This window comes from Polypterus senegalus, chromosome 9 (genome assembly GCF_016835505.1).
Source record: "Polypterus senegalus isolate Bchr_013 chromosome 9, ASM1683550v1, whole genome shotgun sequence".
In the NCBI taxonomy this organism is placed as follows: domain Eukaryota; kingdom Metazoa; phylum Chordata; class Cladistia; order Polypteriformes; family Polypteridae; genus Polypterus; species Polypterus senegalus.
The window spans coordinates 115,888,057-115,913,403 of NC_053162.1; the positions used below are offsets into that span (position 1 = coordinate 115,888,057).

At 33.0% G+C, this 25,347-nt stretch overlaps 1 protein-coding gene across 2 annotated transcripts; it reads left to right on the top strand.

Moving 5' to 3' along the window:
* Positions 1-1,747: 1,747 nt before the first annotated feature.
* On the top strand, positions 1,748-25,286 carry LOC120535645 (T cell receptor delta constant). 2 transcript variants are annotated; one of them, XR_005634952.1, is made up of 5 exons: positions 1,748-1,843; positions 5,195-5,497; positions 8,677-8,736; positions 24,607-24,717; positions 24,874-25,286. XR_005634952.1 is itself a non-coding variant. In XM_039763598.1 (5 exons), the coding sequence occupies exons 1-4, from the start codon at positions 3,232-3,234 to the stop codon at positions 24,714-24,716; spliced, it is 477 nt and encodes a 158-aa protein (XP_039619532.1). In that variant the 5' UTR covers positions 3,182-3,231; the 3' UTR covers position 24,717; positions 24,874-25,286. The 2 variants fall into 2 exon arrangements, 1 of the variants encoding a protein (XP_039619532.1); XM_039763598.1 differs by lacking the exon at positions 1,748-1,843 and adding an exon at positions 3,182-3,235.
* Positions 25,287-25,347: the final 61 nt, after the last annotated feature.

The window sequence follows — 25,347 nt, forward strand, 5'->3', positions numbered from 1 at the left end:
GAACCTCATTTTGGCCACTTGTCTTTGTAGCCTCATTCTTTCAGTCACAACTCACAATTAATGACTATTGGTGAACATGGGATTTAAGCTGATTAGTAAATCAGAAGCTAAATTGAAATACTTAATTTAATCTTTAGCTACACTGTCTAAAGTACAATGTTCACAGTATTATTACCACTGTACTAAATGTATTGAATGATCTCATAAACACCTTTACCTTCATTCATGAACATGAGATTGAGGTACTTAAACTTCAACACTTCGGGAAGCATTGTTGCAGCATAAAGACCATAACCTCAAATTTAGAATGTACCATTCTCTGCAAACCCTTCTAGTAGATGACAGAGATCACTGCATGCACTTCTTGCATTTCCAGCTACAGGGGATAGATAGATAGATAGATAGATAGATAGATAGATAGATAGATAGATAGATAGATAGATAGATAGATAGATAGACAGACAGACAGACAGACAGACAGACAGACAGACAGACAGACAGACAGACAGACAGACAGACAGACAGACAGACAGACAGACTTTATTGATCCCAATGGATATTTAAGTGCCAGTAGCCAAGGCATATACCACGCTTGATACAAATAGATTAGGAAATAAGGAATAGATTGTGGGATTAGGGAATAGACTATGTGACTACAAGTCTTTAAAAAGATCACAAAGTACATGCCTGCATGATGCATCATTTTTGAAACAACAAAGAGTTGGTTCTTTAGAACAGATTTTTTTTGTTTGTTTTTTATATTAGAACAATATTTGACAAGAACAGGCCATTCAGCCCAAAAACCTTGATCATATTTTTCATCTTCTCCAAAAATAACGTTGACTTTATTCACAGCTTAATTATTTTAAAAAGTTTTACTTTTAAATGTTGTACATATCACAAAAATATTTCTTTTACTTTTGTTATGATTTTTCACAGTGCAGAAACAGGATATCAAATTGTCATTTTCCTGCTATTGTTATTTTTACATCACATTAAGGTTATTCTACTTTAATTACATTACTCCTAAACAAAACCCATGGTCTGCTTGCAGTGTAACCTGCTTACAATAGACAATAGTTCACTCTGAAGACAATTATGGATTATGCCACGAAGAGTGCAATGCAGCACATTCAAATAAATATTTTTCCCTCTTCCTATTGAAAACAGATTAGAGAAAAACCTTGGCTCAGATAACTGATTTAACTTTTCCAGCAAATGCTGACATTGTGCTACTGGACACCCTCTTTGTGGAAAATTACACCAGACATGCTGTGTAAAGGTTTTGTACAATTGGGGACAAACTCACCTTGATGCATCTTTGTGCAGTTAAATTAGCCTAGCAAAAGTGAATAGCTCTAGCATCTAGCCTTGTATCGACAACTGTTGAGGTAACTTCAGCCATAAACAACACTCACAGGAATTTTTCCTGAAATAAATTATAGAAAAGGCATTCTAGAAAAAATACTGGATTCAGACTACAGGTTATTTCCCGAAAAGTATATGATTCATGTGTTTGCTTTCTATTTTTTAAATTGCTTAATTGATGTCTATTTATCTTTGCTGCACTAAACAGAGTCACCGGAAATGAGCAACATGAGGTACAGATCTAAACAGTTTAAAGCATTTCATTTAAAGATGTTTTTTCTCTGAAAATTTTGTTTGGTGTGTTTTGTGTAATATGGTTGCTTTGAAGTATTATTTCCTGTTTTCCTTTATGTTGATCACATGTTAAAAGTGTTTGGAGAACCAAGCTTTTAGTCAGCTTTTTTGTTGTACTATCTGCTGCTGTGTACAGATAAACTAACCTTTGGAGCTGGAACTAAACTGACCGTTACTCCAAGTAAGTAAAATTTTAATATCTTTACTTTTACTGCTTTGAAAAATGACCTTACTCAGATTCATAAACTTTATTTTATTATTTAAAGACCAGGATATTTTGCTGCCTTTCAGGCAAAATTTAGGGCATGAATATAAAATACAGATGTAGAAACAACAGAATAGTCTGAAACCCACTTAATCCAGTTCAGGGGGGACCAGACCTTTTCTTACCCGCGTTGGGCAGAAATAAGTTCTGGACGGTGGCATCCACACTCTCACTGACATCAGATCAGGTCAAATTAGAATTACCAATCAACCTCATTTATAGAGAATGAAAAAGATTTTAAGATTGTTTTACTATGGCAGTTTTGGCATAATGTGTTGATGGATGGATAGATGGATGAAAAAAGTTATTGACAGTAGATTACAGAAAATTGTGGTAAAAATACTTTATGCTGAGGACTTCATTTTTTTAAATGATTAACTGTGCTCTGTAGTCTCATTTGACTTGTATTTTTGGACAAATGTTACATTGTCTGAATTATAAATGAATTAATTAAATGTAATTGTGTATATTCAGATGACTTTTTAAAGGTTCCTACAGAACTACAGCATCTGTAAGTTGCCATTTCAAATTTTGAGAAAATTCTTTTTGATTGAAAAATTAACTGAATGACAGCTTCCACTATTATTAAATATTATACATTGTTTTTGTATTAGCAACCAAAAAATCATTCCCATACTTTTAAGTTTTAAAATTAAAAATTATTTTGAAAACTGAACTGTTAGATGTAATGAAAACCAAAAACAAATTTTTTTGAAAAATAAGCTAGGGAATTGCCAGTACCAGAGAAAGTGGCAAATAAGATATTGTTAGTTGTTTAAATAACACTATTAAGAAGTGCTCATCTTCCAATAAAAATAAAGTAATTAAAAAGTCACCAAGGAGCCTTAAAAATACAAGCTGAACAAAAAACATTTGATTTACTAATTTAAATTGTAATTAATACACCAAATATATTTACCATTTTTTGTTTGTTTTTTTGAAAAATGGCAAATTTGAATTGTATCTTCATATAAATGGCTATAGTAACTACATAAAGGTAGAAGTGCTGAAATAAAATAATGTGCTTTAAATATGTGTAGGGAAAGTGTTACTTTAAAGCTAATAAATGGATTAAAATTACCTAAATTATAGGCAGCCTACTTCTTTCCTCAAAATCTATATATATATATATATATATATATATATATATATATATATATATATATATATATATATATATATATATATATATATATATATATATATATATTCCAAATAAATGTTTTCTGGTAAGGATAGTTATGCTGTGGGAACTGGAGGCTAGACCCCTAACATTTGGAAAAGGAACAAAGTTAACTGTTAAAATGAGTAAGTTTCTAATTTTCATTCATGTTCTTATTCTTTGAAGGTATGTTTTTGACATTTTAAAGATTTTTCTTAGATTGTAATATTTAAAATATCTCATATTTCACTCTCTAATGATACCTTTGTCAGAATTGATTTAAATTGTTCTAAAAGGAAAACAGATAAAGGTTTTTTTGTTTGTTTTGGACTTTGAATGTCCTTTACAAAAGATTATTTATTTGTACTTGTCTGTCATTTTAAAAGCAAATCTATATTAAAGTAGTTATAGTTAGGCATCCACTAGGATAAAATGTATATATTAAAGTAAAATTAAAAACCGATAGATAAATAAATAATAGTAATAATACTAAGCACATTTCTTGAAGAAAACTAATCTTGGTGTTTTATTTGATGCTTAAGTTTCATATTTGGACCTCTGTTATTAGGTCAACTAATAAAGAAAACATTCACTGTTTCTAAAGTTTTCTCATGGGATACTGTTCTTGCATTACAATTATTATTTTTACTAAATATTATACAATACATGCAAAAAACATAAATAAAGCAGAAAACTCATTATTTTAAATAATTATATGTATTATTAATTATATACAACCAGTTTTTATGACTGCTACTATTTAAAACTTCTAAAGTGCATCACTCTTAGAGATATGGGTTCAGAAATGGCCCTTTACTGTGTTTTGTTCTTCTTTGTAGGACCCTTGGTTGACCTGTTTCGTTCTGAGTTTATGAAATTGGTTTTTTGGTCTTGGTTTTTTGGAAAACTACAAAGCGGTGCAGGCTACTTAGCAGTATACTAACAGATCAATAAAATCTGAGCTTAGCCTGTGTTATTGTACTTACTATGAGTTCTTTTAAAATCAAGAACCCACTGGGACTTCACAAATCTCTCACCTTTGAATTATGCATCTGAAAAAGTAAAAAATTCTTTCAGGACACTTTATGTGGATGGTTCTTCTGCAAAACAAAACCAGTTCCCCTAGTTGTCACTCTGAAAAACTACCTTGGCACCTTTCCTTTTAAGAGTGTATATGAAAATAAAATAATCTATTCCAAAAATCAATGCATTTTTATTTGACCATGAATTTTTCAGTTATTAATAGTGATACTCTGTCACACCAACAACCCTGTACTAATAAACACATTTCAGAGTACTTTAATGTTTTTAGTGAGTATTTGGAGCTTTAAAATATTAAAATAATGTATTAAAAGTTAGCATCCGTTATCTAATGTGGTTTTCATACTTACTGAAAACTATAATAATAATAGGAATCACTGAAATGTGATAATAATAAAGATAATACATTAACCCATTTTTCAAGAAACTAAGCCATCTGAATTTTCTGTAAATAAATTAAAATCAACAAGAATTGAACCATGCCAAACAAAGAACGTGTGCGGTGAAGATGAAGCAGTCCTAATAATCTGAATGTAATCTCTTTGGGTTTAGTAACAATATATGCTGGTTTTGCTTTGCCTGTTTTAATGTCCACCCAATTTCTCTACTGTTTCCAAAAACTGGTTTCTTTTTTAGAACTTCTCCGTACCTGCATTGAAAAACACTGTGGAGTGTTTTTTGTTTTTTTGTTTCTTACTCGGAAGATTAGAAATGAAATTTAAATTACAAATTACATAAACGTTCGTAAAACAAAAATGCATTAATTTAGTATACAGTACATCATTAAACGTTTGTTAATAATCACAATTTCCTTAATGTAATATTTAAATATGCACGCATTAGAAAACTAGATTTTTGTATTATCTATGAAGGGAAGAAGCAACATATAATATATATATATATATATATATATATATATATATATATATATATATATATATATATATATATATATATATATAATCATTATTTTTACAACAGCATATGTTCTATAGACGTATCCTTCGCATTGGTTTAATTAACTGGTTTAAACTATAGTTTTTTGTTCATTTTTTCTTTTTTAGGAGACCAGAATCCAACAAATCCTCAGCTGAATATTACCGTAATAAAAACCAAAAACAATAATAAGGCAGCAGTGTGTCTGGCTTCAGATTTCTATGACTCCTCAAAGACCTTGACATTAACTTCGGAAGGCAAGGATCTGTTAAAGGCTAACATGGAAAATACAACGTTGTCCTTAACCAAGAAGTTATATAGTTTTGCTGGTGTTAAGGAAATAAATTCAATGAAAGAACTGACTTGTAATGTGGATGGACAAACGGTATCTTACAAGGAAAATACGGAATCAAATCCATCAACCATCAATGGTAATTTGACATTTATCCATTCTTTTCTTTTATCTTCTTTTCTTTTCTGTTTATAAAAATGTTGAAAACAAATGCTGCCGCAATCAACATTCATACCACACAAATTTTATTTCATTTTTTTAAATTCATGACCCAAGTATATGTGCGCTCTACAGAAAGCAAAATTCAATAGGTCTGATAACTCAAAAGGGTATTTAAACTATTAAAAAACTTATACACAGAAATGTGATAGCTTTGTCTTTAATGATAAAAATGGAAAATGCTCTAACTTCCAAAAAAGTTATCTAAGTCACACAATGTTGTATTAATTTTACATCCTTCGTCAATTTTCTAAGTTGTTTAATTGTAGCTAAACTTTCATAAATTATTGTACGTCATTGATTTTTTTTTTTTTGATTTAGCTGACAGATGTTAAAGAAGGCACCGAGCACATTTGAGCTATAGAGGAACAATAGTCAATTAGGTTTACATTGAATGAAAAAATGGATTTTCTGCAAACTACCAATTTAAGAGCCATTTTCGTTTCTCTCTGTTTAGTATCTATAGGGTCGTCCAGATCTAACTATTCAATTTTCATTACGCCTTTAACTTAAAAGTTTATTACGCAGAAGACCACCTGAAAAATCCTGGACCATCGAGAAGTGTGCGAACTGACGACATAAAGAATCGTCTTCGCGCCGAACCGGAATTGCCCCCAAATAATCAAAGTCATCCAGACGATCTGGATCTGCATAATTAGATCTGGACCATCCTGTAGATTGGTGAATTTTAATCATAACCAGTTTATTAATTATTTTCACCTGTATCGTTTATGTAAATTCAGACATGTAGCGGAATCAAATCTAATCTTTGCGGGACCCTACGTTTAATGTCAACTAATAAAGAAAAACAAACCCTTACATCATAACCTTTGTATCTTTAAGCCAATTCTGCACCAATCGGCATATCAGACCACTAGTCACTTGTGCGTTAAAATCGTCTATTAATTTGTGCCACATTAATTAAATGTTGTTATTTTTTCTCATATTACTCTGTTGGTGAAGCGCAGCCTATCCTGTCTAAATTTACACTGACTGTTCATTCATTTATTTTCTGGCAATTCAGCCTATGCTTGCCTGATCACATTTTACATAATTCAAATATGGTCATTTTCACACTGTATTAATTTCTTATATATTCAGCGATTTCTAAAAAAAATGCATGTTGGAAGTTTAAAATCTCAATTTACCTTCAGGAATATTTTGTAAATATAATCTGTTCCAAATGATTTACTTGATTTTATCTTTTTTAATCCTAGTAGCACTTGTGGTTTTGTAATCTCCAAAAATGTATTATTTCAATAATAACTTATGAAGTTTAAAATATTTATTTCACATGAAACTAAAGTATTAAAAATAATTTATTAATAATAATAATAATAATGCTGTTTTGTTTTTAAATATTTTATTTCTTCTGTTTTTTTATTAATACACTTCATCATCTCCTTGACTATTTTCTTACTGCTGAAACACTGAAAGAAACCTGTTAAGGGTCCAGTTTTGCATTTTCAGCGATATTCTTCTCTAAACGCCTTTTGATATTAATAATTTAATTTTAACCACTTCTACTGTCAGCTCATAAGCCCCACAGTTAGTGAGTTATTTTTCTGTAAATTGACATTTGTTTTAAAAGTTGTTAGTCATCCACTGTGAACGTTTATTAAATCTTCTAATATTTTTACATGTTGGGATGAACTTGTCATGTATTGGACGGACTATACTGTGGTGGACTGGCATCCTGCCCGGGGTTTATTTCCTGCCTTGCACCCTGTGTTGGCTGGGATTGGCTCCAGCAGACCCCAGTGACCCTGTATTTAGGATATAATGGGTTGGATAATGGATGGATGGATGGACGGACTATATTTTTAGGTCCATTCCTCAGTTATTTGACCAACTCCATATCCAAATTTAACCCAAATTTTTTTCTTTTAGATATTGAAGCATCTGCTCAAAATTTACCTTTCTAAAATGAAACCTAAGCAAAACACTTTAAAATATATTATATTCTTATCATAAACTCGGCTCCTTGGTTGTCAAATGGAAAGAGAAGCAATTTCAGAGAATTACTAGGACGTGTACTGTCAGAAAGTAATACATTCCTGTAAAGGCTTGTTCTTCATACAATATGTAATAAATAGTGTTTGTGTAACCTACGCAGTGGTATTCTTGTGACAGTTGTAACTGACAATATTGATTCATTTTGATAAATAATCCTTCAAAATGAATCAATAATTAAAATAAAAAGACCTAAGCCAAGAGTAACAAATGAAGGTGAAAAATGGAGCCCTCTGAATATAAAGTTGAGTTTAATTTGATTAGTGTCATTGGAAAATCCACCTAATAAAAGAAGATCTGTTTTATCAGAGGTTAAAAATAAGCAATTTTCTTCCATACAGTTTACCGTTTCATTTCAAAGAAATACAACAATAAATCAGAACATGATCAGCATATAAACCCAAATTACGATTATTTGGAATGTCACCAAATAGTAATAAAAGTAGTAATTGGTATTCAGATACGCCACGTTTACCTTTGGAAAAGAAAATAAAGCATCGATGCTTCACTTTCATTATGAGAAAATTGCCACTAAAAAGGGAGTGTTGTGAGAATTGGAGTAAACACATTGTAATGTAATTTATTTATTTATTTTGCCTCTCTCTTGTTTGTTAAGATTTTTGCACCTATCATGATATGTTGGATGAACGTGTTACTTTGTATTTGTGTGTTTATTAGTCATTTAATAGTGGGCAGCCCATTCAGGTGCATAAAGTTATATATTCTATAAAAGTAAATTTGATGTTTAAAATTTGCTTGTACTTTATTTGAAATGCTTTGACACAACTAAACCTGAACAGTCTTTTCTTGGAAAAGTCCATGTAGGTGAATGCATGAGTACCTTGTGACGGATTGTCATGTAACAGAAAAGGGGGATTTAATGAACTTGTTTGGTGTTAGAAATTTTGTTGACATACTACTCGTAAAAATATTTAATGCTTTATTAAACATGGTTCTCCTTAACTGATGATACATTCATTTAATTTACTGTCATTTAGTCATATAATAGCTATTTTTATTTTATTTATGCAAATGTAAAAATACTTATGTTAAAATTTATCTGACTATAAAATATTTATTTGATAGCTGCACCACGTAACAAAACCTGCAATTCAACTGATGCATGGAAGCAGCCTGAATCACATGGTAAGAAACACGAATTTTTGATCTGGTGTATATATTTATATGTGTAATGTCTAATAATACAGAACACAATACTTAACAACTTTATATATCTCAGTAAAATTAATTAAGTTTGCTCATATATCATTTATCACTTTAAACAATTTAGTAACCAAATGCGTCTAAAATGATTATAATTCTTATGTTTATTCATTTTTCTAACGTTTACCTATTAGTTGAAAGCTTAGAAAACCAGTTGTGTTATGTCACATTTTATGAGCTGTTAGCTGCAAGATTAAGCTTCATAAATGAGTTGTTCTTTATCTTGACTTTTTGCCAACACTGCTTGATGTGATTCCCAACATCCTGCTAGCCAGGGACGTAACTTGACAGAATGGGGCCCGTGTCAAAGGTTTTAATGGGGCCCCGAGGATTAGGTACATCAATATACATAAATGCATATCAAACATTTTGTACATTTTGATTCAAACAGGAAAAATATCACTATATAATGTAACTAATACACAATTGGATTTCTGAAGTCTTTAAGTACAAGTGATGGCATCTGCACTTGCCTTGCACACTTCACATTTACGAAATGGTCCGCGTATTTTTTTATAAATATACGAGTATTACAATGCTGTTTAACATTTATTGTAAAATTATATAATGCAAATACTGATAGTAATCATCACAAAAAAATATTTTCATCACATGTTGAAGTTATAGAAAATCCCCCTTTAGTATGCAGTACAAGTACACGTACATTACGGGAACCGCTGTTCTCAAATGTTTTGTAAACTTGAAAATGAAGCGACATTGATTGAAACTGCATAATACTGCAGTAGCTCTGGCAACGATGTAACTTTATAAAGAATTATCGTTATAATTATGCAATTTGTATACTATACAAAAAAGAGAAATGATCCATAATGAACTGTACTGCATTGTAAAGGTGGATTTCACATTAGAAAAAAATAGCAAAAACAAGCAATTCTAATATATATTCCTCTTTCAGGATTTTAATTTGGCAAAACCTTGTATTATTTTCATAACATTTAGTTCCTTAGCTCTTCCTGACTCTAAAGTCTGGAACACAGCAGATCGTAGATAATTGTTAATATGTTTCAGCTTGCTCAGCCATTGCAACTGTCCCTGGGATAGTTAAAAACAAAACACAAGCCGTGCAGATGTCTTGCAGACTAGTTGCAATTATATGATTTCTTATTGTAATGAAGTCTGCTAATTCATGAACAGATGACAACTTTTATAATTTTGAAGTTCGAAGTTTTGATGACATGTAAATCATTTTTGATCTAAGCTAAGACATGAGTTTTTTTTTTTTACTGCCACCCTAAATCTGATATTTTTGGATCATATGATAATTTCAAATAAACAAACACAATTTTTTATGGCCATGCTTGAGGTATTTTTATGAATCAGTCCTTACTTTTCAGGTACCTATATCTATACATTTGCGGAATGCCATACTCACGACATAACTTACGTGCATGGTTTCAAACACATTGTAAAAGTTATCGACTAGAAGATCAGCCTCATATTATAACTAGCCTTCTTAGTCGTTTCTGTACACTTCTTGACAATGAATGGTAACTTTGACACAGTACACACATTTGTGTACTGCACTTTGAATAAAGAGATCTTGCATAGTTTAAAGATCCAGATAAGTAATATGCTCCACTATGACCAAATATGTCTTTTTTTCCTTATTCTTCCATGTTAGTGAGACATGTTCTCTTGTATCAACAGCAATGATAACTGTGTCATAAATAGATATGTCCTGCTTTGTCTTGTACTTAAAATAATAGCTTTAAAAATAATTTGGCCCCACCAATTATGTTACTCTTTTTAGTTCTACGAGTATTTTTTTCTTTATTTCTCCTTCATAATTTCTTTAGCAATCTTGAATTAATTTAATCCAAACCCGGGATTGTTCCAATTCCTGCAAAATCACTTCACCTTTTCTTTGACTGTTTTCTTGCTGTTAAAATACAGGAATAACCCCTACTGACTTTTACATTTTCTAATATCTATAACTCTATATAAAATGTACTCCTCGAAAACACAGTGGAAATATTTCTAATATGATCATTTGATTTTAAATGCCCACTAACCACTATATTATATTATTATTATTATTATTATTATTATTATTATTATTATTATTATTATTAAAGCAGAACTATAAAATTTTATTGGCTCCTTCTTTGATGGGAATATTGTCATGTGAGCAATCAGCCTGCTCATGTCTGTTTTATTGTGAAAATTGATCCATATCTTTAATATAACTTCTTTATACTGCCCGGTGTAGCATGTTGACAGCTGCTTTAAGCAAAGAGACTTTCTAGCTCAGCATAAGCAGACCAAACAGTTGTCTTCGGTCCTAAGATACATCTGTGCCACTCATAAATACAGGAGCCCATAATCACTGTATTGCTATATTAGGAAAACATATTTTCCTGAGCCATTAACCTCAGTGGGAATATGGCTGGCACTCAAAATAGTTACTCTTAAACACTATTGACCCAATGAAGCAAAATAAAATCAATATTACTATTCAGCAACGCTATTAAAACATGATAAAATCAATGGTAGCAAATGTAGGAAAAGTTTTTGAAAAGAGTGTTATGGAACATCAAGTCTGGACGCATATCATCTGCTTCAGATTTTTGTTCAGTCCATAGAGGCTTTGCCAGTTTCTTTGAGATTTCATGTATCTTGTCTGGGCGAGGACTCCTTCTGATGTCTCTTTTAATCCCCAAGCTAATATATTTCAAAAATATATACCTACCAATCTGTTTTTTAGGATTCTAAAAAAAATTATCTAAAAGATATAAGGCTCAAATCACTAAATACAGAGTTTAAATCACTACATGATAGTCATTTAAAAGAGTTTGTTTGAGATGGGATTAAGTCTTAGCACTCCTGAGTTTTATTATGTTTTGTTTCAGAGTAGTTCTGATTGTAGTGATTACTGAATGTTTATTTAGTGTTAACGTCATGTCATTTCATCACACAGTTCAGATTTTAACTTGTTTTGCGGTCCTGGTTAAAGGTTTTATTTTTATATACTGTAAATAAATTAGAGTTGGGAAACAGTCCATTATTTTAATCACAAGTAATCGCACACAATTGTGTGGTTAATCGCAAACCTTCATGGTTAATCACACAAACAATCGCTAATTAAATCATGTTGCAATACCATTGATTTTTCAGTTTATTGTATAATAATAATCTATATCACAGTATATTATATAGTATATTTTACAGCATATTCAGTGCAGAAATTTATTACAAACAGAAAAGTGCAGCTAATAACTGGCAAAATTCTCATTTTAATCTATTAGACTTAAAAAAAAACAACTTTATAATTTAAATAAATCTTGAACTAATAATAAAATTAACTTATTTAACAGAAGTGCTCAATCAAATACAAATTTCCAAAATTTAAATAACATAGTTTGCTGAAACAGTCTAATTCACTTAAAAAAAGCTTTAACAAATCAACTGCAATAAATCAACTATTGATTCGCTGTATGAATTGCACTTTAGAAAATGATAATTTGCCAAAAAATATAAACATAAGTCATTTCTTGTTACTGAGTCAGTTCGACTGCATTAGCCAGACTATGCTTGAAGTGTCCAACTTCCTTTCTAAATTTTGCCAGCACAATATCAACTCCACAGTCCCAAACAGCAATTACAATGGGCTACTGTATACTGTGTGCAATGCACAGCATCTGTTCGCAGGGCATGAGTCTCGCTGCAGCCATCATAATGTGTGCATTGCCTAGGCCTACTGCTGGCTCTTTTCCACGTATTTCCCAACAATGCGATATCAAAAAATGTTTACCACATTCCTCTACAAAATGTACTGTATGTCTATAAGTGTCACTCCTAGTGCAAATAAATTAAAAATCCACAAACTGTCTATGTAGTGAGTTAGTTATGGTTGCTAAATGGCTTCCAATAGTCACCTGTCAATGCCAATGTTTTTGTACTTCTAAGTTGTTCCATTTTTATTGATTTTTGATTCTTATGTAAATCCTCAATCCATGAAGCATTTGTTCAACACGATGGCAATGTGTATGTAGCATTGGAGCTTGTCAGTCTAATTATGTTGAAAAAGCCTTCATTCTCAACAGTGTTCAAAGGTCTTCAATCGCAAGCAATCTATTTTGCTATTGCATTTGTTATCACATTCACCTTAACATCTGACATGGTTCAATTTAACACATCTTAGTGAACAGTAGCTTTTCACGCAGTGCCACTCAAGCTATCTGTTTATGTTTTGCTTACAAGTGATAGGATAACAAAAGTGGTGCTCCTGTGGTATTTAAATTCAGCTACACAAATATTGCAAATTACATTATCCTCTGACCCATGTGGCAAATTTTTTAAATAAAATGAACCAAGTAACACCATTCCTATACCTTTCCCTGCCATCATCTTCCTGGTGAGATGCAAACTGAATGTTTACTTTTTAGCTGTTAATTCTAGGATTTTCACAAGTGAAACTCTCATGTTAGTTAGCTGCATGAAGGAATACTATAGGCCTTTATTAAAATCTTTCTTATAATATTTCCAATTGGGGAATCAGAATTAAGGCATACGATAATGCAAGAGTTAATGCAACGGAATAAATAATAACGCAGTATGACTTTAAAATTAACTCTAACACATTACCTTTTCCAGAAGTATATATATTAATTTTATAGTTTATTTTTGTGAATTTCAACATTAATTCTTTATATGGCTTGCTGTTTTCTATCAACCTACATCTAAAAGTACTTATTCCAGGTTTCCTTCTATTAGATATTTTACCATTACAAAAACCCCATCTAAACTTCTGTTTTGATTTTATTTAATTTTGCAATCCAAATTTAAGAGTCTCCTTCAAAGTCCTGCCTGTGCCTTTCTGCCAGCCCAGGTAAAACTGAGGAGATTAGAAGGCTTCAAATTTTTGTCTGTGCCACACACCAGTCTAGGTAAGACTGAGGAGATTAAAAGGCTTAACACATAGCACAAATATTGGTGTATTGTAGAAGGGTATATGTTTAATGGGCATTGGGATTCCTTTGGGAACAGATGATGTGTGTTCTGCCATGACGGGTTTCATTTGAACCAGAGAGGCACTAATTTATTGGGGAGGCATATAAGAAGGTTAGTCGAGGATTGTTAACACTAGAGAATGGTGGCGGGGCAGGGAATTTAGGACAGGCAAGTTTTACAATTGTACATGAAGAAACAAACAATAGTATAAAAATAAAACTGCATATTAACGCAAATTCTAACCCAAAGTTTAAGGGCAAAAGTAAAATGAGTAGCACATTAAAAATAGATTGTCCTAATGCTAGAAGTATCAAAAATAAAACAAGTGAGTTGAAGTTGTATGTACCTGAGTATAATTATTATATTATCTCAATAAGAGAAACGTGGCTAAATGAAAAAGATGGGGAAATATATAGTATAACTTAGATGAAAACACAGTTTAGGAAGGATAGAAGAGAAAAGAAGCTGGGGTTGCTGTTTATATTAAACAGAATTTAAACTCAAGTCCTCTTCAATTAGATGATCAACACCATCTTAGCGAAGACATCTGGGTTCATCTGGAAAGCATCAGGGAAAGAGGCTTTATTTTAAGAGTATGTTATAGATGGTCTAATGCAGACAGTAATTGTAAAGCACATCTTTTTAATAATATTAATAAGTCAAGTTTGCTGGGCGGCTTTAACTCCCCAGGTGGGCTAACCTTGCAGATAGTGGATCATAAGAGGAGGAGTTTTTAGAAGTACAGTAATCGGTGATTGTTTTTCAACACAGTATGTTAAAGCACCAAAGTCTGTTGAGATTTAGTATTTTGTAATAATCAGGATAAAATTGAGTGTGTACAGGTGATTAAACCGCTAGGGTCAAGTGTTCATAATATAATATTATTCTCAGCATTTTGGAAGAGTGCAAATACCAAAAATAGTAAGTTCAACTTTGGTATGACGAATTTTGAGCATTGTGGCAAAATCTAAGGAGGATGAACTAGGATAAACTAAGTGACTGCCAAGGAGCAGTGAAACAGGATTAAAAATATTAATAATGCATATAATGCCAGACAGGTACATCTCTAAATTTGGTATTAGTAAAAAAAAAAAAATTAAAAACTCTGCAGTGGGTTAATAAAAATTTTAAAAAAAGAAGCTGCAAAGGAAAAAAAAAAATCTGTATATGGTATACAAAGTAATAACTCCAATGTAAATTATTATGCATATGAAAGCTTAAGGACAACCATTAAAGAGGATATTAGGGAAGTTAAAAGACAGTTAGGAAGGAATATAGTAAATAAGGTGAAAGATGATCCAAAGAGATTCATTTAGTGTTTTAGTAGTAAAAGAACAATCAAGGTGAAGGTGAAGTGCATTGGGAATAGCAAAGGGGAATTAAAAATGACAGTGAAATAACAGGTGCTCTAAACTCCGAGGTCTTCACATGTGAACTGGGTAACCTCCCAGCTGAAAAAAGACTACTAAAGAGGTACAGAATGATTTGAAAATTGTAATGGGAGAAGTGTTGGTTAGATAAAATAGGCTGAATTCGAACAAATCACCAGGACCTGATATTTTTCCTCAATTGCTTAAAGAGTACATACATAAACCCTTGACATATATTTTTAGGAAGTCACTGCGCACTGGGAAAATTCTGAAGGATTGAAAATGGCCAATTTTATACCGTCACCTAAAAAGGGAGATCCAAGTAGCTCTAGACCAGTAAGCTTTACATGCATCACAGGTAAATTAATGTACGGAATTATTAAGGAAAAGATTGAGAAACACATTGCAAGAACAGCAGTTTTACTGAACAGTAAGCATGGGTTTAGACAAGGAAAGTCGTGTTTTACTAATATGCTAGAATTCTATGAGGAAGCAACAAACGGATATATTCAAAGTGGAGTATATGATATTATTTATCTTGACTTTCGGAAAACATTTGATAAGATTCCACATGTGAGGTTATGCATCAAAATTAAAGAAGTGGGAGTTCAGGATGTTATGTGCAGATGGGTGCAAAATTCTCTCAGACACAGGAAGCAGATTGTTATGGTGCGAGGAGCCCTATCAAAATTGCTTGATGTTAAGAGTGGTGTCCCATAAGGTTCAGTGCAAGGGCCAACTGCTATTTTTAATATATTTGCAGATGGTACCAAGCTAGGTGGATCGGCAGAAAATCGAGATTGAATCATTACTGAGGGAACTGAACAATATAGAGGCATAGGCAGATTTGTGGTGGATGAAATTTAATGTATTTAAATGTAAAGTATTAAAAGTAGGAAGTAAATATGTCAGGTTTGAATTCATAATGAAAATCAAAAGTTTATCAACAGCCAGACTGTGTACAAGAGCCATTAAGAAGTCAACAGAATATTAAGCTGTTTAGGTCGATGTGTAGAGTACAAGTACAAGGAGGTTTTCCTAAAGCAATTAGTGCTCTGGTGAGACTTCGCCTGGAGTACTGTGTGCAGTTTTGGTTTCCTGGCTACAAAAAAGACATAACAGTGCTAGAAAAACTTCAGAGAAGAGTGACTACGCTGACTCCATGACCACAGGGCAGAGTTAGGAGTTGAGGAAAGATTAAAATTGCCATGCGTTTTCAATTTAAGCAAAATAAAATTAAGAGAAAACATAATTGAAGTTTTTGGAATTATGAAGGAAATTAGTGCAGTGGATTGAAACTGTTACTTTAAAACAGTGCTTCTCAATTATTTTCTGTCATGCCCCCCCTAGGAAGAAGAAAACATCTCGCGCCCCCCGCACGACTATAAATAGTATCATTTGTCTATAAAATTGTTATAAGTACAAGTACAAGTATAAAAAAGTAAGTTCCCTGAGGTCAAACGCGCCCCCCTTGATGGAGCCACTATTTGAGAAGCACTGCTTTAAAATAAGTTCAAACAACTATTAAGAAGTTCCCCTTTATATAGAGAACCACAGACACATGAAATAAGTTATAAAGTAGTGTGGTTGACAGTAGGGCTTCAAGGACTTTCAGAACTAGACTTGATGTTATTTTGGAAGAATTAAGTGGATAGGATTGGTGAATTTTGTTGGGCTGAGTGGCATATTCTCATCTTGATTGTTCTAATGTTGCACATTCTCAGCATGTATATGTTTTCTTCCCACATACTCAGACTAATGTATTAATTGTCAATTCCAAAATGGACCCAGGGTAAGATATATGGGTCTGTATTTGAGTAGGCTGTGTGATTGCCGTGAGTAGTATGTATTTGAGTTGGCCTTGCGACTCTCTCGACAACTGTTTCCTGGATTATGTCCAGTTGTTACTTGGATAAGCTTTGGCACTACATGACCCTAAATTTGATTGAGTACATCTGAGAATGTTATACAGGTAAAATTACGTTACAATGCATATCTTTACAACTAAATTTTCATCACAGTGAAGTATTTTTATGGTCCCGACAGTTTCCCCATATGACATGAGTCTATAGAAATCTCGTTACTACGAAATACACTCAGCAGATACTTTCATTACAACAAAGTGCCTAAAAGACCTTGAAATGCCCGAATGAATCATCCACAGAGCAGTTAGTTCTGTGGTCGCAGCTCAGCTGTGCACAATGATCCCCAAACAGAAAAACTGTCATTTTTTTTCTTTCTTCAAACCTTCCTCGTACTGTTTTTTTTTTTTTTTTTGCTGTTTTTGTTTTTGTTGGTTTTCAGTGATACCTTTTGCTTATTGCTTGTTAACATTTGAAAAACATCCATTGGCATTTAACTCATTGTCACTCTTGTATAGAAATGGCAGACACATTAAAAAAACTGTTTTCATATGGTTCAGTGATGTTTGTTCAAGAAACATTCCTATTAATGCGGCACTCATTCAAGAAAATGTGATGTTTCTAAACTCTCCTGGGACCTCTCCCAACTGGACAATACACCAAAGAGTGTTCCGAAGTACAATCACCCTGTCTGTGGAAGACTGTTTATCCATTGCAACAGCAGGCTCACAGCTCTGTATAGGAAAGTGGCAGATCACACTACAATAAATAACCCTGCGTTCCTGTTTCAAGCTGAATAAAGCTGGATTTGCTAAAATATTGAGACTAAGCCTCGTGTTTTGGGGTGCAAAACAGGGACTTATAGCGCAACCCCGATCTTTTATGATTTGCTTCTGTAGTGCTTCACTGCAGCACTGCTGATGCCCTGCCCCGGCAATGGACAAACAATGTTACACTGACAGGGAAATCGCGCTTCAGGACACACTTCAGCGTGTCGTTCCCGTTGGGTGGGAGGGATCCTAAATGAGTTCAGAAACCTCACAATATGAAGAAGAAGAAAATGATGATTTGGCTTATGATTGATAACTGTGCTGTCCACATTTAGATAATGTTCGCGTTGAATTCCTCCCACCCAATTGCACAGCAATGATTCAGCCATTGGATGTGGGCATCTTTCGCGCCAAAGTGTATTATTGCAAGGAAATGCTGAAATAAATTCTTTTCAGCATAACTTGTAGACAGGAGGAGATTAAAATTAACACCAAAGAAGCAATTAAAATGATTGCAAAAGCCTGGAGGCAAGTTAAAGAAAGCACTATAGTGACAACAACAACATTTATTTATATAGCACATTTTCATACAAAAAATGTAGCTCAAAGTGCTTTACATAATGAAGAATAGAAAAATAAAAGACATAGTAAGAAATTAAAATAAGTCAACATTAAGTAACATAAAATAAGAGTAAGGTCCGATGGCCAGGGAGGACAGAAAAAACAAAAAAAACTCCAGACGGCTGGAGAAAAATATAAAATCTGCAGGGATTCCAGACCATGAGACCGCCCAGTCCCCTCTGGGCATTCTACCTCACATAAATGAAACAGTCCTTTTTGTATTTAGGGTTCTCACGGAAGGACTTGATGATGATGGTCATGCAGACTTCTGGCTTTTAGTCCATCAATGTTGGAGCATCATGATGCTTTGAGTAGATGGTGATGGCGCAGGTGGTGCCACCACAAAGAAACCGGAAAAAGAAACAGAAGAGAGAGTAGGGGTTAGTACGGATTTTAGAGCCACCATGAATAGTTATTATAATGAATTGAACATACAGAGTATCAGGATTAAATTAAAGTGAAGTTATGAGAAGGCCATGTTAAAGTAATGTGTTTTCAGCAGTGTTTTAAAGTGCTCCACTGTATTAGCCTGGCAAATTCCTATTGGCAGGCTATTCCAGATTTTACGTGCATAATAACAGAAGGCCGCCTCACCACTTCTTTTAAGTTTTGCTCTTGGAATTCTAAGGAGACACTCATTTGAGGATCTAAGGTTATGATCTGGAATATAGGGTGTCAGACATTCCAATATATAAGATGGAGCGAGATTATTTAAGGCTTTATAAACCATAAGCAGAATTTTAAAGTCAATTCTGAATGACACAGGTAATGTAGTGACATGAAAACTGGAGAAATGTGTTCGGATTTTCTTTTCCTAGTTAGGATTCTATAAGCTGCATTCTGCACTTGTTGCAAACGATTTATGTCTTTTTTGGGTAGTCCTGAGAGGCATGCGTTACAGTAATCTAGTCAACTGAAAAGAAAACCGTGAACTAATTTCTCAGCATCTTTCAATGATATAAGAGGCCTAACTTTTACTGCTTCTTAAGTGAAAAAATGCTGTCCTAGTGGTCTGATGAATACGAGATTTAAAATTTAGGTTACAGTCAACAGTTACCCCTAAGATTTTTACTTCTGTCTTGACTTTTAATCCTAATGCATCAAGTTTATTTCTCATAACCTCCTTGTATCCATTATTGTCAATCACTAAAATGTCAGTTTTCTCTTTATTTAGCTTGAGAAAATTACTATTCATCCATTCAGAAATACAAGTAAGACATTGTGTTAGTGAATCGAGAGAGTCAGGGTCATCAGGTGCTATTGATAAATACAGCTGTGTGTCATCAGCATACCTGTGGTAGCTCACGTTGTGCCCTGAGATAATCTGACCTAACGGAAGCATATAGATTGAAAAGAGCAGGATAGAGCCTTGTGGAACACCGTATAGGATATCATGTGTCTGAGTAGTGATTACCACAACTAACAAAAAATTTTCTTCCTGCCAGGTAGGATTCAAACCAATTTCAGACACTGCCAGAGAGGCAGTGATCAATTGTGATCAATGGTGTCAAATAAAGCACTCAGATCGAGGAGGATGAGAACAGATAAATGGTCTCTGTCTACATTTACCCGCAAGTCATTTACTACTTTAACAAGTGCAGTTTCTGTGCTGTGATTTGTTCTAAAACCTGACTGAAATTTATCAAGAATAGCATGTTTATTGAGGTGGTCATTTAACTGCATAATGACTGCCTTCTCTAGAATTTTACTTAAGAAGGGCAGGTTAGACGTGGGTCTAAAATTTTCAAGAGCCGAGGAGTCAAGATTATTTTTCTTGAGTAGGGGCTTAACTACAGCAGTCTTAAGACAGTCTGGGAAGACCCCGTATTTAATGACGGATTTACTATGTCAAGAATATTATCAATTAGCACGCCCGATACTTCTTTGAAAAAACTTGTTAGTATTGGGTCAAGGACGCAGGTGGAGGGTTTTAGTTGAAAGATTATTCTATGTAGTTCAGGTAAATCTATCCTGGTGAAAGAATATAATTTGTTTATAACGGAGTACTGGGGCTTAGGAGGATCCACAGTGTTGGGGAGATATACTATGTTATCTCTAATATCATTAATTTTTTGATTAAAAAATACAGCAATAGCCTCACAGGTTTCACTGGAAGTATTTTGGCGGCATTCCTTTGCATTACCTGGGTTTAGCAGACGATCAATCGTAGAAAATAAGACTCTGGGATTACTAGCATTGTTATTTATAATCTTAGAGAAATAGCAGCGCCTCTCAAGACGGACTGTGTTATTGTATTCTGTTATTTTAACCTTCAATATCTCATAGTGGATAATCAGTTTAGTTTTCCTCCATTTTACGCTCAGCTATACGACATGTTCTCTTTAAATCAGACACTCTTTGGGTCTTCCATGGTATAACAATGCTAGAAGATTTTTTAACTGTCTTTTCAGGTGCAACTATGTCAACAGCAGCTCTCACTTTAGTATAAAATTTTTCCACCTTACTATTTACATTATCCTCGCTATTATAGCTGGCACTATAAACAGACTGATTGCTTAGAATGTTTGTAAGTTTTAAAGCTGCTGATGAATCAAACAAGCGTTTTTCAACAATATGCCTCTCATGAGTGTTTTCTATCATTATTTCTATATTAAAAAGTAGAAGAAAATGGTCTGATAGACCCGTATGACCTGCTTAATATCAGCTTTTAGTCCTTTAGTAATCACTAAGTCTAACATATGACCTGCTTTATGTGTAGGCTGATTGACAAGCTGTCTCAAATCAAAAGAGTCCAGGAGGTTCATGAATTCCTTTACCTTTTGGTCACACTGATTGTCAATATGAACGTTAAAGTCGCCGACTATTAAGAGTGTGTCATAGTTCGTAATTAAAATTGACATTAAGTCTGAGAATTCAAATACAGAATCTCATTACTACGAAATTTTCATTACAACAAAATATTTTTTAGGTCCCTGGAAGTTCATTGTAACTGAATTTTATCTGTATTATTTATAGTTTTTCAATTTATTTTGTAATATACTTTTCCAATTCAGGGTCAAGGGGTTCTAGTGACTATCCGGGCAGCACTGAGCTCAAGAAAAAGAACTACTGTAACTCTCAACAGAGCACTTGTTCATCACAGGGCCAACTCATAGAACCCTAGTTGTCACTCACCAATTAATTTAACGTACATATCTTTGAGGTAAAAACCACACTACAAGCTCAACAGAAATAGTCTCAGAATTCAAACGTAGGAGCTGTGAGACTGTGAGCTGTGGAAACTTCCAATAGTTGAATGATATTGTAACAATATATATAAAACTTTTATCTTAATTTTGATGTCCAATCATTTATATTCTTTGTTTTCCTAACCTATGCTATTAAAAATGCTTTGTTAAATCATATCTCTTTAATGCATACAGTATATGTGCATTGGCATACTTCAGTGTAATAAGAACTAATGGTAAACAAAAAGCAGAAGCCAAAGAGTATGACTGACAATAATTTTCTTGATCCACGTAGATTTCTATTACAGAGTACAAGGAAGGCTTTGTAAACTTAAAATAACATTTCAAACTCATTTAATCAAGAGTGGCAGGGCTCTGAGCCATGGGAGTAAGGTAGGAATCAGCCATGAACAGAGTTCATCACCAGACACACTAATGCCCATGCCCACAGTCAAACAGTTAACTTCACACACATAACTGGAAAACCCAAAAGAAAACTCATGTGCAAACCAAATACAAGGCATGGGATTTGAATGCAGGATGCTAGATCTGTAAGGCAGCAATGCTAACCATTGCGCTACCCTGCAACCTTTCATATTTTCCTCAACTCAGGTATATTATGCTGTTTAGTAATTTTGCATATTAGATTAAACTTTAAAAGATACACATGTAGAATAAAAAAGAAATCAAATGTTATTTCTACACTTGAAATTAAAAATGTATTTTATTTGTACATCTAGAATCTTCCCATATTTCACATAAATATTATACACAAAGTGCTGAATTGAAAAAATAAGTGTGAGCTTCAGATTATAAGAAAATGAAAGATTTGATAGTGAGAAACTTTAGTTCTTTGGAGTGGCACGGTGGCGCAGTGTTTGCATGTTCTCCCCATGTCTGCATGGGTTTCCTCCCACAGTCCAAAGACATGCAAGTTAGGTGGATTGGCGATTCTAAATTGTCCCTTTGGGGTGTGGGTGTGTGTGTCCTGCGGTGGGTTGGCACCCTGCCCGGGATTGGTTCCTGCCTTGTGCCCCGTGCGGATTCAGTGGGTTGGAAAATGGATGGATGTAGTTCTTTGTTTATTATCTTTCTGGTCACTTAAAATTTATTTTGAGAGTAAATCCAATTGAAGTTATTAATTTTATATTAATGTGAATACACTAAAATACTTTTGAGGTTTTCTATTTTAATTCCTAATTAATAAAGAATTTGCATATATACTATGCTATAGCACATACTGTACTTTGAATTAAATCTTATAATTTAATTGCTGTTATTCTCATAATTTCTCAAAACAAAAATTTGTTTATAGAAAGCTATAGATTATCCATCCATCCATCATCCAACCCACTATATCCCAACTACAGGGTCACAGGGGCCTGCCGGATCAAATCCCATACAACATAGGGCACAAGGCAGGAAACAAACCCTGGGCAGGACACCAGCCCACCGCAGGGCACACACACACCAAAGACAATTTAGGTTCGCCAATGCACCTAACCTGCATGTTTTTGGACTGTGGGAGGAAACCCATGCAGCCAACATGCAAACTCCACACAGGTAGGACCCAAGAAGCGAACCTAGGTCTCCTAACTGCAAGACAGCAGCGCTACCCACTGTGCCACCGTGCCGCCCAACTAGAGATTAACAATGTTAAATAGCATTCTCTAGCCCACCATGGAAGATTAGCATGAATTTAAAATATTTTTGCATTCTTCAGCTACAAGTATAAAGATAGATTTAACAACTAACTTCAATAAACTTTAGGCTGCAAATGTGGAAAAAGAAAATGTCTTATCATTCAGAGGCCTTCTATTTATCTTCTTTTAATGCACATAATAACATAAGAAACCAAATCATAGAAAATAAAACACTGCAAATATAATATGTCTCAGTGAAGATACTATTTAAGTTCATGCACATTACCAATTGCATTTATTCTTAATAAAAGTCCTATTAAAAGTACAACGGACGTTTAAAAAGTTTAAACACTTTTATATTTTCGTTGGAAACGTTGAAGGTGGGAAGAGAAGTAATTGAGCATTAAAAAGCTTGTATGACGTTGGGAAAATTGCATCGCAAACGAAGGTGACTATGTAGTAAACCAGTGTAATTTGTTTTTGAAATTCTTGATAAATAGAGTTTTAAAAAGTGAGGAAACCTTTTGAATCTCCCTCGTAAAAATTATTTTAAAATGTGGAAATAATACAGTATTCTCAAATCCACTTAATCAAACTATGGGTTCATGAATGTTGGCACATATCTTGACATCATCAGATAGAAAAGTAGGAATCAACACAAGATGGGGCTGCAGTCCAGCACAGTGTCTACACTCACATGCACCCATAATGACAATCACATAAGGATAATATGGAATTTTCAATTATCCAACACACACTTTATTTCTGGATGTAGGAGTAAAATCAGTAGACGCAAAGAAAAACCGATGTAGAGTAAGTGACTCAAATCCATGATGTTGAATCCATGAAGCACCAGTCCATAAACACAACAAAGTTTAGTTTTCACTTAAATTTAATAGTCATTATCCTTTACATAGATATGTACATATAACTTAAATTATGACAAAAATGAAGAAAAGTTAATAAGATTATTTTACCATCAACCCATATTTTCAAATGCCTTTAATCCGATTGAAGCTCTTTGGAGAGCTGGGGCCTACCCCAGCAGCATTAGGCACTAACACAGTTAATTTTGAGTCATCGATCAACCTAAATCACACTTGTTTTGGATCATATTTTATGCACACTATTTCAATTTAATGAACACTTTTCATTTTTAAAAATCACTTTAAAAGATACAAAATATCTTTGGACAAATTAGAAATTTTACATCTTATAAGAAATAAATCATATTATCCCAGTTTATTAAAAAATGGTGATGAATATTTTGCATATAACACTCAAAAATGAATTTGTATATTGTATATTTTATATTTTTCTCTAGTATATACTCAAGAACAAAATATCAATGTATGTTTTTTTAACAGATTTAACAAAGATTAATTTTCTGTCTCTGACTGTAAATGGACTAAGAGTGCTGTTAGCAAAGTGTGTGGCTTTTAATCTACTGATGACAGCCAGAGCCACCATATTCTAAAGTAAGTGTAATTTTATATTAAGTCTGAAAATATAATTCTTTACTAAAGCATAATTATATTCCTTAAAAATATTTCTTTACAGAGTTTAATAAATTTATGCAATTGTGTATCTAATTTAATTGCTTTTAGTTTATTTGTCTCTTTGTTTTCTTCTAGAGCAAGAATGGCAAAATCTGTATAAGGAGAGCTACTGTTTTTGATGTCAATTTTTCTTTTTTTTTTTTTTTGCTTTTAGAATATTTTGTTTTTTATTTTATGTATATTTTGCTTATTTCAGTATTCATAATCAAAATAAGCTTGAATTTTAATTAAAGAAATATTATGGCAAAATCATATTTTAAAACACTTCTGTAACGCATAAATATCATTGCTGACTGAAGTTTAGATGCTAAGAATAAATTGAATTGAAAGCTCATACAGAAAAATGCTCTGTTGTTCATTCACACCATTAATTAATTGTTATCCATTTGGCTATTTTATATATTCTTCACAGAATAACAAAATAAAAATATACTGTATGTTTAATATCTTAAAACGGACTTTTATTTCACATGTAACAATTCACATCTCATTCAATAAAGTTTATATTTAAAACTATACAGTTACACGCTCTGCTTTATTTTCTAATTG

What these genes read in the sequence shown, in the direction of transcription:
- LOC120535645 (XM_039763598.1), top strand. An exon ending in AAATCCATCAACCATCAATG is followed by an intron (nt 5,498 to 8,676) that starts GTAATTTGACAT and finishes TTTATTTGATAG; the next exon opens with CTGCACCACGTAACAAAACC. An exon ending in GAAGCAGCCTGAATCACATG is followed by an intron (nt 8,737 to 24,606) that starts GTAAGAAACACG and finishes TTTTTTTAACAG; the next exon opens with ATTTAACAAAGATTAATTTT.